General features: G+C 41.1%; 1 protein-coding gene and 1 long non-coding RNA gene across 3 annotated transcripts in view; both read right to left on the reverse strand.

Annotated features, from left to right (window-relative positions):
* The window catches only part of LOC117502855, a 29,798-nt gene extending 29,709 nt beyond the window's left edge, over positions 1 to 89 (reverse strand). Inside the window, exon 1 of the long non-coding RNA XR_004558416.1 lies at positions 79 to 89. This is a non-coding gene — a long non-coding RNA (uncharacterized LOC117502855). The remainder of the gene's footprint in view (positions 1 to 78) is intronic.
* Positions 90 to 3,285: 3,196 nt separating this feature from the next.
* Positions 3,286 to 14,264, reverse strand: part of kif26bb (kinesin family member 26Bb) — a 28,299-nt gene continuing 17,320 nt past the window's right edge. The window contains exons 9-15 of one of the 2 annotated variants that reach the window (XM_034162478.1): positions 13,954 to 14,131; positions 13,653 to 13,782; positions 13,383 to 13,542; positions 9,445 to 12,532; positions 7,710 to 7,879; positions 4,610 to 4,760; positions 3,286 to 3,774 (exon numbers count right to left, since the gene is read on the reverse strand). In XM_034162478.1, coding sequence (XP_034018369.1) covers positions 3,539 to 3,774; positions 4,610 to 4,760; positions 7,710 to 7,879; positions 9,445 to 12,532; positions 13,383 to 13,542; positions 13,653 to 13,782; positions 13,954 to 14,131 — 4,113 coding nt within the window. In that variant the 3' untranslated portion in view covers positions 3,286 to 3,538. Of the gene's footprint in view, positions 3,775 to 4,609; positions 4,761 to 7,709; positions 7,880 to 9,444; positions 12,533 to 13,382; positions 13,543 to 13,652; positions 13,783 to 13,953; positions 14,132 to 14,264 lie in introns of those variants that run through there. The other variant, XM_034162477.1, reaches the window with a different exon arrangement.

The raw sequence follows: 14,264 nt of genomic DNA on the forward strand, positions 1-14,264 counted from the left end.
AACCGACACATTACACATGTAATACCGTGAAGTCAATGCTGCCATCTGGTGGCGGATTCGAGGCACTGCTTGTGTTACGTAAGAGCACATCAGCTCAAGATGATAAAGCACGAAAAGGATGGAAGGAAGGAGGAGGGAGGAGGGAGGAAGCGATCAGCGTGCACGACCGCCGTTTCGTTTTATTCTTATTACACAACCAGAATGAAAACGTGGTGTTTATTCCAGCTCGGCCGACCATTACAGGGGCGTAGGCAGAATTTTCTGACATGGGGAGGTGGGGAGGGCTTAGTCAAACATTTGCTCTGTGGAGTGCAAAATTTATGCACTTTTTAAAGGCACTTTTGATGTTTTAAAAATAAATAAAGGATGTCAAAATGGGATCAACAATACTGCCAAATGCCAGAACATTTTTCAGTTTGTTCAGTTGATATCTTTCTGCAGTTTTCAACATCACTCAAGTCATACATCACATAAATTAATCCAAGGACCTGCCTTATTGTGCTCCTCAGGACCACAGTGTAAATAAGCGCTAGTTGCTTTGTTGTTTTATCTTTTTTATTATTGTGTTATCGTATCTAGTTCATACAGTGTAAATAAGCGCTAGTTGCTTTGTTGTTTTATCTTTTTTATTATTGTGTTATTGTATCTAGTTCATACAATGTAAATAAGCGCTAGTTGCTTTGTTGTTTTATCTTTTTTATTATTGTGTTATCGTATCTAGTTCATACAATGTAAATAAGCGCTAGTTGCTTTGTTTTATCTTTTTTATTATTGTGTTATTGTATCTAGTTCATACAATGTAAATAAGCGCTAGTCGCTTTGTTGTTTTATCTTTTTTATTATTGTGTTATCGTATCTAGTTCATACAATGTAAATAAGCGCTAGTCGCTTTGTTGTTTTATCTTTATTATTGTGTTATCGTATCTAGTTCATACAATGTAAATAAGCGCTAATCGCTTTGTTGTTTTATCTTTTTTATTATTGTGTTATCGTATCTAGTTCATACAATGTAAATAAGCGCTAGTCGCTTTGTTGTTTTATCTTTTTTATTATTGTGTTATCGTATCTAGTTCATACAATGTAAATAAGCGCTAGTCGCTTTGTTGTTTTATCTTTTTATTATTGTGTTATCGTATCTAGTTCATACAATGTAAATAAGCGCTAGTCGCTTTGTTGTTTTATCTTTTTATTATTGTGTTATCGTATCTAGTTCATACAATGTAAATAAGCGCTAGTCGCTTTGTTGTTTATCTTTTTTATTATTGTGTTATCGTATCTAGTTCATACAATGTAAATAAGCGCTAGTTGCTTTGTTGTTTTATCTTTTTTATTATTGTGTTATCGTATCTAGTTCATACAATGTAAATAAGCGCTAATCGCTTTGTTGTTTTATCTTTTTTATTATTGTGTTATCGTATCTAGTTCATACAATGTAAATAAGCGCTAGTCGCTTTGTTGTTTTATCTTTTTTATTATTGTGTTATCGTATCTAGTTCATACAATGTAAATAAGCGCTAGTTGCTTTGTTGTTTTATCTTTTTTATTATTGTGTTATCGTATCTAGTTCATACAATGTAAATAAGCGCTAGTCGCTTTGTTGTTTTATCTTTTTATTATTGTGTTATCGTATCTAGTTCATACAATGTAAATAAGCGCTAGTCGCTTTGTTGTTTTATCTTTTTTATTATTGTGTTATCGTATCTAGTTCATACAATGTAAATAAGCGCTAGTCGCTTTGTTGTTTTATCTTTTTTATTATTGTGTTATCGTATCTAGTTCATACAATGTAAATAAGCGCTAGTCGCTTTGTTGTTTTATCTTTTTTATTATTGTGTTATCGTATCTAGTTCATACAATGTAAATAAGCGCTAGTCGCTTTGTTGTTTTATCTTTTTTATTATTGTGTTATCGTATCTAGTTCATACAATGTAAATAAGCGCTAGTCGCTTTGTTGTTTTATCTTTTTTATTATTGTGTTATCGTATCTAGTTCATACAATGTAAATAAGCGCTAGTCACTTTGTTGTTTTATCTTTTTTATCATTGTGTTATTGTATCTAGTTCATACAATGACATTTTAGTAATGAATAAATCAATCAAACATAAAATAACGTTCTAAAAAAATGTATAATTTGAAATAAAACCCAGCATTCACCAAAAGTGTGTTTTATCATTATTGTTGACTCTCAAAATGTCTAAACTTGATGCCAACTCATTATTATTATGCCAGTGTTTCCAAAAAGGGGGGTTACATCCCCCTGGTGGGCTGTGAAGATACTGGAGGTTAATGCCCTGTCACACCTTGACGATTTAGCCTGCGTATGTTGATGCCGACTGTATTAAAACTCATAAGTATGAAAAGTAATTCAAAATAAATAAATAATAATAAAACGTTTGATTTTTCAATTTCATAATAAAGTTTAAAATTACTTAAAAAATAGTTTTTTTTAAAATGTAAGAAAATGTTTTTCAATGTTTTTAAAAAAACGGGATTTAAATTGTGTGCAACAACATGACAGCCTCCGTGAGGGCAGCCCACTCTCTAAGCTTATAAAAACACGTTAAAAAAATTCCTTGTTGCAAGTAATTATACACTATTTAACAAATGCTTATGAATGCTATATTGATATTCTATTTCTTCTATTGAAGATCCCTAAATCCTGCACACTGTAGTTTTAAAGAAATGTCAGATCATTGCACTCGGACACAAAAATGCAATAAAAGTACAAGCTTACACAGTGGAATGACTTTATTTTTTTATTTTTAAATCAAAGAATGCATTTTGCAGAATCCATGAACAAAAATTAACTTCAGAGTTGTGGCAGTTAGAGTGATGCAGAACTTGCTGATTAACAGGAATCTGAAGTGTCCATTTTTTTGCTATGTTTAAGTGATTTTAAAAACTTTACACAACCTCATACTGTGTATTGATTGCAGTACTACTCATTACGCTTAATGGCTCGGTTAATGTAATTATTCCTCCATTACACTGGCAGTAGAAAACATTTAAAATAAAAAAAAGACAAACAGAACCTCTGCTGTTTTGATATGTGGAAAAATTACATCAGCAGACATGTTTTTAATATTAAATTAAATCAGTAAACTAGGAGCACTTTTTCAACCAAAAGAGGTTTTATTGTGTGATTCATTTTTTTAATTTTTTTTTTTTTAGAGAGACAGAGAGAGAGAGAGAGATATGAATACAAAGCGGCTGCTTTTGCTCCACCCGTAGTTCATTTACATCATAATAATGCAGATCTTCCGTAATATTGTTTTAAATAAATTGGTCAAAATGAGCCTTAATGGTCACTTAGTTGGCTCATGCAGAGGAAGTAACCCAACCCAGATGTTAAAGTACAATAACTGCTCAAATAAAGTCTTTCCGAAACACAAGTGTGTGCACAGTTCTAGTTTATCATCTCAAAATGAAAATGATTAAAATCTGTTGTTCTTAAAGGGCTCATATTGTGCAGAATCTGCAGAAATGCGGAAGTTAAAAACAAAGTGTGCAGAAGACATACGTGTTGAGATTTTCTTTATTATCCAGATGTACCGATGGCTTTTATGATACCAAAAAAATTCTGAGATTCCCACAATGCATCTCTGCTTTCTGATGGCTGCTTCTTGTGCCATCTTCCAGAGGCAACATCAAAGCAGGTGGCCATCCTAATGTTGGCCTTGCAGAGGTTGACTATGTTCTCCAGTTGGGCTGTCACCACCTTAAGGGCCTCCAGGTGCTCCAGGGACTCCACCTCGCACATTTGCCGTCGTTCGACTGCACGCACACAGACACACACGTCACCACACAAAGACATGAGGTGGAAAAGTATGCATTGATTCATGTAAGATTTGATTTGATCTTCAGCGGGACTGAGATTAGGATGTAACTTCTGTATCCTTTTCAATTAATGGGCCCTATCTTGCAGCCGGCAGAACTGCTTCACCTCAGGGAGCTCTGGTGGCTCCTCTAGAAAACGATATGCTCACATGCTTTGATGCCTTGCATGCAGATGTATTTCTTTGCCAAAAAAAACCTCTCACTTCTCCACCACCCGGCTCTTAAAGGCAATGACAGATCTGATTGGTCTAATTCACTTTATTTTGAGAGGATTTTCAAAAAGTAACAGAACCAGAATACTTACGTGAATATTTTTAAGTGTAAGATACGCAATTTTATTAATGTATGAATTGCTAGAAAAATTGCTGAAGATGTTGAGGCTGGTTAAGAATCATTAACGTTTCATTTTAAAGCGGCTGTACTTAAATGGGCGGAGACACTAAATTAGCCATAATTTGAAGTGATTGACAAAATTTTTTGAAAATGTTCACTTTGCCGTAGAATAGGTATTACTGCATTTTGGGGCATATCCAGAAAGAGGCGGAGACAGAAACATTCATTTATTGTCTGCAGTGTAAATTAGGATCAGCCAATTTTGTCCACTCTTGAAGAAATGTTTGAGCCAAACCCGGAAGAGAAATTGGAAAATTTGGAAGCAGATCCACAAAAACAGGTGTGATTGTTGTGCTTTGGGATACCATCTAGTTGGTTTGTGTGATAATTAAATGTAAGAAAACAATTTAATGCTTCAGTAATGTGTAATTCCACCGACACTCTTGGTTCCACTTGACGGGATCCAGCATGAGGTTGTGCTCGGTTTGATCCACATCCCTCTTCAGTTTGTGGTATTTGGGTCGAAGCGCTGAGATCTGCTGCTGCTGGTGCTCCAAAAACTTCAGCTTGGTGCTGAAGCATGCAGGCCCCTTGGAAATACCAACACACATTTAGACACCTTTATTGCTGTTTATGAAGCACAAAATACTAAAAAAAAGGTTGTAAAAGTGATGATTTGTATCAACAATAATGCTATTTAACTTGTCCAATTATTTATGGCCTACATGTTGTGAAAGTGTAGGAACACGGACCCACAACAGGGGGCGCAAATGAACGGACAATGGAGAAAGTCAAATAACAAAGCTTTACTGTTGTGAAACTTGCACAACAAACACAACTGATTACAATTTCGGGAACAAGCCGAATTCCAATGGTGTCGTGTGGGCAGGCTCGAAGGTAGGAGACGTCTGTCCAAGTCGAACCGGAACCACCCGATTTCCACCGCCACCGAACCCCGGGAATACTGGAGCCGCCAAGTCCCGAACTCCCAGGTGGCCACTGCCTCCGCTCGTCGGATCCGGTACTGCTAGCGAGGAACAGAAACAGTCAGATGTGGGTGCGGCTGCACCCAGCAACACGTAGGGTGGAAACACCACCTCCACCTCTCGTCAGATACAATACTGCAGTGTAGGAATGTGAGTACTTATCTAATAACGTCCAACACAGTCTTCAGCTGTCCTATACACAAGCAACAAGGTATTAAGGTTTTAATCAACAGAATGATTGGCTGAGTTCGTTACCTCCTTGGTAGTGCGATATCTCGGCAATGAGGTGGAGATGCCGCCCTGCTGATATATCCCTGCAGATCCGGTGATTGATGACAGCTGTCGCAGGTGATGGGTGACAGCTGTCACCCTGGCTGCTCCTGTGAGGCGGCAGCGCCCTCTGGTGCCTGGAGCCCGCACTCCAGGCAGGGCGCCCTCTGGTGGTGGTGGGCCAGCAGTACCTCCTCTTCAGCGGCCCAGACAACACTACATGGCTAATGCAACTTTTTTTTTTTTTTTGTTAAACCCCTTGAAATTACTGTATTTCTGGAGTATAGGGGAAGTGTACTTATGTTGAACCGGTCCCGAAATTGGACCGCTGCCTATTCTCAGTTTTATGCAAGACGTTATCATAACATCAAGATAGCACATCTTGTGAAATTTTATTTATTATTATTTCAAAATCATCATGATGTAACAGCCTTGTACAGAACTGAGAACATGTCATGGTCTAATTTTGGGGCCGGCCCAATATAAGTATACATCCCCTAAGTCACACAAGTATAAGTTGTAGAATCTCACAAACTATTTAAAAAAAAAATCGCAATTTATACACTGGAAAATACGACAAAGCTTAAAGTCTACACTACAAGCATATCCTCACTGGATCATTTCAGCTCCATTGTGTTGATGTTGGGGTCATTCACCACATCACAAAATGGCCTTTGTTCCTGAATGGAAGACAATGGGTCCATCCTCACCTCCAAATTGACCACCTCTCTCCTACAGCTAGGTGAAACATGGATGTCCCCTTGGTCTTCTCCAGTTGCTGGAGTCCTCAACATTGGAGTACTTGCATACTGGATCACATCTCAAGAAACATGCCATTTCGTCAAAATCTGGTGATTGGCACTTCCTGTTTCTTCTCATTTTTGTCTCCCATTCATCTGACACAAATTCATTCTAGTGGCTCCCCAAGAGAGACCTAGTACCAAAGACATCCAGTTGTCACTGGTGAACCTCCAAGTCTCACAACCATACAGGAAGATGGGAAGCACCAGGACCCTAAAGACTTGAACCTTTGTCCTCCTGCAAAGATTTCAGGATTGTCCAATGACCTCATGACCCCTTGAGCTCTTCCCAGGCATCTCTCGATCTCAAAGAGCAAGGACCCAGAAACATGAATGTCGCTGCTAAGATAAATGAACATCTGTACAACACTTTCACCACATGGATACACCTCTGACGGCTGAGCCCAGGAAGTCATTAAAAGTCCGAACCGTCATCTTAATCTGGGACTCTCACAAACCCATTCAACACTCAGCTTCTCAAACGCTGTAATCACGGAGCTCAGGAGGCTGTTACTTCAATGAAGTACTACGCAGTACAGCTGATGTAGCGCTCACAAAGCTGGTAAAATGTTATCTATTACTGCATAATGGCATCAGTGAAACCAGAAGGATCTTGGTACTAGTAATGTGTTGTTATCATGTTATTATCTTTTATTTCACCCACAGGCTGTTGTGTTTGCTTTAATTCATGTGTTTTTCTTTGTTCATTCCTGCTGCGATGACCCAATTTTTCCCATGTGGTCATTAAAATTGTATCAAAGTTAGCGTGGCACAGATGGGTGGAGGGGGAGAACAGTCTCAGGGGGACGGACGTCTCATCAAGGGTGCATTAACTCACCACACCCGTCGGATTTTATTCTGCAGCACATTTCAAATCGAGATAGAAAGTGGCCTTTTTTTTTTTTCGGAGTACGTGTTTCTTGTAGATGTTTTCTTGTTAATTAGCCCGCGTGCTGCTTACGTGTGGTCTGTTTCACAGACAATCAAATATGCATGAACGGCTCACAATTACAGTTCATCTGCAGCCACCGGACCTTCTGGAGGGTGGGGTTAATGTTCACCACCCAGATGTTTCCTCAGAGGGATCAAACGGGGCCAGACTGAAAGGGTCCAATAAAAAGGGAGGAGGAGGAAGTAGGTGTGAAGATTCACTAGTGAGTGCATTAAAAAAATAAATGTCAAGACTCTTTGATGAGTGACTGGAAGTACATTTCATCTTTGGAGCGCCTTGGGGCAACTGTTTGTTGTGATTTGGCGCTATATAAGAAAAAAGTTGATTGATTGATTGATCTTCTCAAACTGGTGTTGTACTACTACAGTGCTACCTAATGTGTCAGTGTTGAAGTGCAGCTAGGAGAGTGTAAGCAGAGGTATGTTGTACCAGTACCACCGTTGCCACTCACTGCCCGTAGAGGTTGATAAATGTAATTTAACAATGCCTTGGCCATCAACCTCTTCCAAAGATCTAATTTAAACCCAGCACCTGTTTGCCAGCACCTGCTCTTTTCTGCATCCGCTGCACATTATCAATTTCATAGACCTTGATCTCGTAGGACTCCGGGATGCTACGGTCCTCCCAGCGATCCCGGAGACCGCTGGCCGAGTGTCTCATGGACGGAGAGGTATCATGGGAAAGGTGATGCTGATGAAGACCTGAGAGTGGTAAGAGATGGAAAAAATGTCAGTCTGCTGCCCCATACTGTACCATCGCTCTCTGATTTTCTGTTCTTAAAAACACAGGAACTATTAATAATTTACGCTTTACGCGACTGGAGTTAAAAGCCATGTGGAATATGTGCACAGCTTTCACCTAGAATGGAGATTAATTAATCATGTAAGGAGACCCTTAATGAGAAATTATGTCCCGAACACACAAAACTAATCACATGATCAACAATAGACTGCGATTGGTCTTTGAGTGTGGTCACATTTATAATTTATCATCCAAATATTTATTTTCTCCCCTTTTTTATGCTTCCATTCATACATGCTGTTATTGAGTTCATACATTAATTATTTAAACCTGCTGCAGTCACACACTGAATGCTATAAAGGGTTCAAATTAGCGTCATCTCCAATTAATGTCACGTTAAATTATGTGTTCACCCAACCAAGTACCAAGTACAATGATACCAATGTTATTTGTAAAATAGATCTTTGTAATTTAAGCATTTTTGATTGTTTACAATACTGCAATACGTCATTTCTAACGTGCAGAGGAGAAACGTGGTGTTTCTCTGTATTTTGGGAAAGTTAGTCTAGCAGGATCCACGACACCACGGAACGGCCTTGGGTGCTGGATGGCAGCCACCCAGGCAGACAACCAGTTTATCTCTACATCTTTAAAGTAACCATCTATCTGCCGCAGTCAGGTGGAACATAGGTGTCCTCTTAGCCCTCTCTGGCCACCGGGGTCCTCAACAGGGTACCTATATGTTTGATCATGGGTAGAAAAACATTTCACATGGCCAAAATGTAGACTGTGACGCTCCCTCATGATGCCAAAGTCACCCCAGCAGTACCCAAGGATCCTAGACAGAGAACCAAAAACATCCAGTTGTTGCCTCTGGTCACTGGTTAGCCCATAAATCTCACAACCTTACAGTATTTTGTATATTTGTATGTACTTTGTGTGGAAATTTCTAGCAACTGTCTTAAATTGGTAGTATTTTTGAATGTGTGTCACAAAACAAGAAAAATCAGACTGCACGCCCTTGTCTCAGCCAAAATCAATCTCTCGGCGGTGGAAGTAAATCCTGTTTTGGCCCTGAAGCCTGTTGGTGGCCATGTTTATTTCCAGTTTTCATAGCATAACATGTCTGTGGCTTCCCCCGAACAAGGAGTCCATTTACACCTGGGTGGACTGGACTAATGGAGATGGTGTAACTTGTCCAAGAGCCCAGACAGGGATGCTTGTATTAAACCCAAGTCTACTCTGATCCTACCAACTTGCTAGACATGGCAACCAGGATCTTTCTGTGGAAAACAAGATTCCACCCCGTCTCCAATGCTCTTTTCAAACTGTCCAACTGCAAAACAGGAGCTTTAAATGCCAGGTTTTAACCCAATGACTCCATAGTCACTGTTTCAGAACAACACAATACAACTAAAAAATAGTATCTGAAGATACAGGTTCTCATTTGAACGGTTACCAAAAAACAAGCTTTTAAGCTGAAGTAATTCATTCAAAAAAGAACTGACTAATCCAGTAGTATTACCTGTGTTGCCTCTCCTCTGAGATGTCCGGGTGCTGTGATCCGCACTGAGAACAGAGCCGCTCTTGTCGCTGACAGAATCTCTGTTGGAGGTGCTGCTGCCTGTAGCTTCACTGTCCCTCATCATGCTCCCATAGCCGCTGCTCACTATGCTGTTCCTTTGAGAGAAATGCAGCAACGTCTTTCCCATGGCAGGTGGCAGATCACCACTCAGCACGCTGGTTGTGTCACTGGCATTCCCACTCAGGTGGGTTGGCGTGCGGGGCACTGTCACCTGGCTGTATGGAGAGGAATGTGTGGACATTTTGTCGAGACCCGCTGAGGGAGGGCTGGTGACTTTTTCCAGTGGGAGATCTGAGATGCGGCTGTTGAAAAATCCCTGAATTACAGATTTTGTGGATGAGCATGTGGAGCTCTGGCTTGGTGTCCGGCTGAGAAACTGGTGGGACCGCGGAGGGGAGGATGAGAGAAAGGAAGACGTCCGCTCAAAGCTAACTGTTTTCCCATCTGATGAAAGACTGGCACTGCGGTTGATGGACTGTTGCAAGCCTTTGTGGGAGAGAGTCAGATTCTTGGTATTAGGGGCCGACAGCCGACGATGTTTGGGGCTAACCATCTTAAGCTTCCCCACAGCAGAGAGCTTGCAATGGGTACTTTTAAGAGAGTGAGGGAGGTGGTGTTCAGAAGCAAAGAAAGGATCAACGTGGGTAGAACGAGGATTTTTCTTAAAGCTTCTGCTAGCCCTTGGTATAGTAGAATCTCTCCCATTACTTGCTTTGTAACCTCCCGTACAAATGTCCCCAGTGCTTCCCTTGGAGCTCCCTCTTGAGCTGATGGAGGTGTTGCTCCCATGCCTGTCTACAGTTGAAAAGTCTGCAACTGGTATCCTCCCAGTGGCATTCATTCTACGTGTCACCTGGTCGAGCTTGGCACTGAAAAGCCTGCTACTTTCCTCAATGGGTGTCTTCGACCTTCCATATGCACTATTGTGCTTCCTGCTTAGACTTGAGGCTTCAAATAAAGACCCTAAACCCTTTCTAGGAAGGCTACTAGCCTCTTGTCTATACCCTGAGGGAACATGGAAGCTGTTGTTGGCTGAGTCGTGTCTGCCCTGCCTCCTCTCCAGGGTTACCCGAGGGCTGTTAGGTGTGGATGATGTCACCCCTATTGGGTTTCGTTCACCGTCTACGATGTGATCACCATTGCAGCTATCCTGGTGGTTGGCTGTTTGCCAGCCCTTAGTCAGACTTGTGGTTTCAAAGGAAGCAAATGTGGTTTCTTGGCAACCAGGTGAGTTGCCAGTTCTCTCTGGGGCTTTCCCAACAAGCCTGCAATCGTTTCCTGCTCCCATTGAGACCTTTTCTGTGTTATGGCAATAAACAGGCTCCCTGTCTCTAGGCTGGTTCCTACCTGTAGTTTTGGACCTCCTTAAACACATTTTGTTGTCTACAGCATCACAGTATAAAGCTGAATTTTCTAAAGCAGTTGTGTTGTAGTGCATTCGGCAAAGAGGCAAGTCACTTGCAAAAGCCGCACTGTTCTCTTCAAGAGCTCTCCCATCTTCTAAACATTTCACCTGATTTCTAATGAGGTCAGACCTTGACTTTACACCTGTAAAATTCTCACAAGGATTGTCACTTTCTTTTATATTATCTAATCCATATTCTGTATCCGTATGAATCAACATGGGATTTATAAATGAAGGTAGAGACTGATTTTCTCTTAGAATCTGATACTGGGGCTTTTGCATGTTGCTTTCTGGAACTACAGAGCTTTTGACAATATTAGAACATCCTGTATTTTCTTCATTGACATTGCTGATTATTCTGATTGGTTGAGAGCTGGCAGAGACCTGATCATGTGCTATTGACTGGGAAGCATCTCTGATGCAAATAATGTTGCCGCCTGTCCTAACCCTGTCTGTTGCTCCACTAATAGTCACCTCCTCAACCATAGAGAAGACAAGTTCATCTTGGCCCTTATGGTCAAGTGGCTGTTGAACCGTCACCGTGATAGTGGCTTTCACTTCTTTAACTTCTTCTTTTGGGAAATACGGTATAACACTGGTATTTACAGAATGTGAAGTTGAAGGGACTGTGGGGGAACTCATGCCAACTGGTGAAGTCCTTTTGTCGGGTTTTCGGCATTCAGACGCTTCATGTATGCCCTGATTCCCGCTGAGTTGGGGTGCAACACTATGTAAACTGGGAACAACCACAGTGTGAGGATCTAAATCACATTTCTGGGGTGACACTTTGTTACCTGAGTTTACAGTTCTGGGGTCATGTACCTCAGGGGTTTGAGAGGTCTTACTAAGAGTGTGAGTTTGATTCAACAGTTCCTCACTGGAGCTGGTTGCACCGCACTCTTCACAGTCATACAGACCCGAATCCTCTCTCTGGAAGTTGTCTCCAGGGAATGTACCATCTGGTTGCTTCTCTCCGACAGAGGTCTGACTGCAGCCTAAAGGGTTCAATGGCACCGTCTGTTGTGGTACTGATGAGTCGGTGTCTGTCTGCTTCTCTGCGTCTTTCTGCAGATGTGGTTTTGTTGTGATATTGCCAACAACGGGGACTTTTGTCAATGGCTTGATTACATCCTCGTTGGTCTCACTTCCGTCAATGCAGTCCAGTCGCTCTTGTAATTCAGCAAACGTATCACATTTCAGACAGTCCCTCTCTGGCTGCTTTGTTTCTTCTTTCCGCACTTCAGTGTGCCCTTGAATATTTTCTTCTTTCTTTTTCTCACCCCGGAGTTGAGGAATTTTCAGAAGCTCTTGGAGGAGAGCAACAAATTCTGGGTCGTCCATGTCAGCCTTGTTAGGATGCAATGAAGGTATGATAGGGACGAATTTGGGCAGCTCCAGAATCGGAGCTACTTTGTGCTGAACCAACCCATTTGAGTCCATTTTAATAACTGTGTCACAGGACTGGTCACTGTTGGAGCGCTCATCAAGCTCAATGGGCAGACGGACATGAGGAATGTCCAGATTTACCTCACCGGTAGAGTGGAATGCACGTAAGGACAGAGACCGTGTCCCTATCTTCTCTTTACTCAAACTTCTTCCACAAGGAGAACAAGACGTTGACTGCTGTGGAGAGAAGATGAACCATGTTAGTGAAGATATCTACATTATGGACGTGTTGGACAGCCACTTTTGACCTAATCAGTTCCACTTATGGGCACTAAACAACACTTATGGCCATCTCAGGGTGGCAGCTATAGTTAGGTAGAGGTCAGTGAAGGCTTACATGGGGTGAACATTTAAAAATTTTCCAATAATATTGAAAAGTATACCACATTATTTGTCTGATCATAAAGATTCCAAAAATGTATAATTTGGACTATCTATGACTGAAGGTTGTGGAGTTATGGAGTAAAAACAGCAAAAATGGCAACAAAGGTCCATTTCAGTTTGTACAAGGGTCAAATGTTAACAAGGGTCCTCCAATTGTGGTACAGAATGATGCAAATTAGTGGTGTAGCTAATGGGATTAATAAATGGAATAGGTTGCACCATCTGTCATGCTTAGTTATCAAGGTAACATGGCATAGACCAAGCATTCAGTACAGTCAAAATATTCCATTTATTAATCCAATTATCTCAACCAATAATTTTGACCCCTGTATCATTTTTGCTGTTTTTACCCCTTGACTCCAAAACATTTGGTCATAGATGACCAAAATTATACCTTTTTAGAATCTTTATGAGCAGACAAATAATGTGGTGTGCATTTCATTATGACTAGAGCATTTTAAAATGTTGACCTTTGTATAATTCTTCATTGACCCCCTATCCAAATATAATAGCCACCGTACATTTTGGGTAGACCACGGAATACTGAGGCTGAACTGTAAGTGTTGTTTAGTCCCCTTATGTAGTAATGAAAATCTGCTTAGCCCATGGACCATTTTGTTAAAAATGAGTAAAAGCGTAGTACCTTTGCCTTTTGCTGTGTCCTACGGATGCGTGAAGCCAGCTGGATGGTGGAAAACACCTCTTGTAGGTGCGCTAGTGAGTCGGAAACCTGAGCGATGATTGTGGTGTGGCAGTTGACATGACCCAAGGCCTCCCGAAGGAGCATAGACAATTTGCTACCACTGTGTAAACACAGCACAAATACCAAGTGATTTTTGTGAAATTTCAAGCAGATTTAATCAAACAATATCCAAATTTTAGATCTCAATATACCTGTAAGTAAGTTTCTTACATGTTGTGGGTGGTGTTATGTCCACTCAGTAAAGACAAGATAACGGGGCCCAGTTCTGAATGAGGATGTTTGCTTTTGCCGTGTCCACTGCACACATCGATCAGGGTCAACTTGGAAGGTCTGCGTGACCCTACAGATAGAAGTCAGACAGACAGGAGTATAAAAGGTATCATGCTTTCAATTTAACCGTATTTTAAATGATGAAAAGGAGAGCAATTAGAGGTCATGAAAACAATTTCACATATTCCTTATTCAATATGCATCAAACGACATTGAGACTTCCTGGATGTGTCATAATAACCTTTGCCGATGGTGCTGCACTCTGTCCGAGGCGGCTGGACATGGAGAGTGAAGAACATTATTGAGCTGTAGGCTAAAGGCGTGGCAATGTCACCATGGCGACGCGCTGCAATGGCCGCATCCAAGAGGGAAGCTGCCCGCTCAGCAGTCTGAGCTTTCACCCTGTTGTGCTTACGGAGCTGGAAGGTAAAAGCCGAGAGGGATCTGTGCATTATAACGTCTCACATGGCGAGTATAAAAGTGTAACCCAGGTCATGTCAAGTCAAGGACCATGCATTGGCCCTTCACAACCACCCAACCATCCCGATCTCC

Source organism: Thalassophryne amazonica, chromosome 21 (genome assembly GCF_902500255.1).
Source record: "Thalassophryne amazonica chromosome 21, fThaAma1.1, whole genome shotgun sequence".
Taxonomy (NCBI): Eukaryota; Metazoa; Chordata; class Actinopteri; order Batrachoidiformes; family Batrachoididae; genus Thalassophryne; species Thalassophryne amazonica.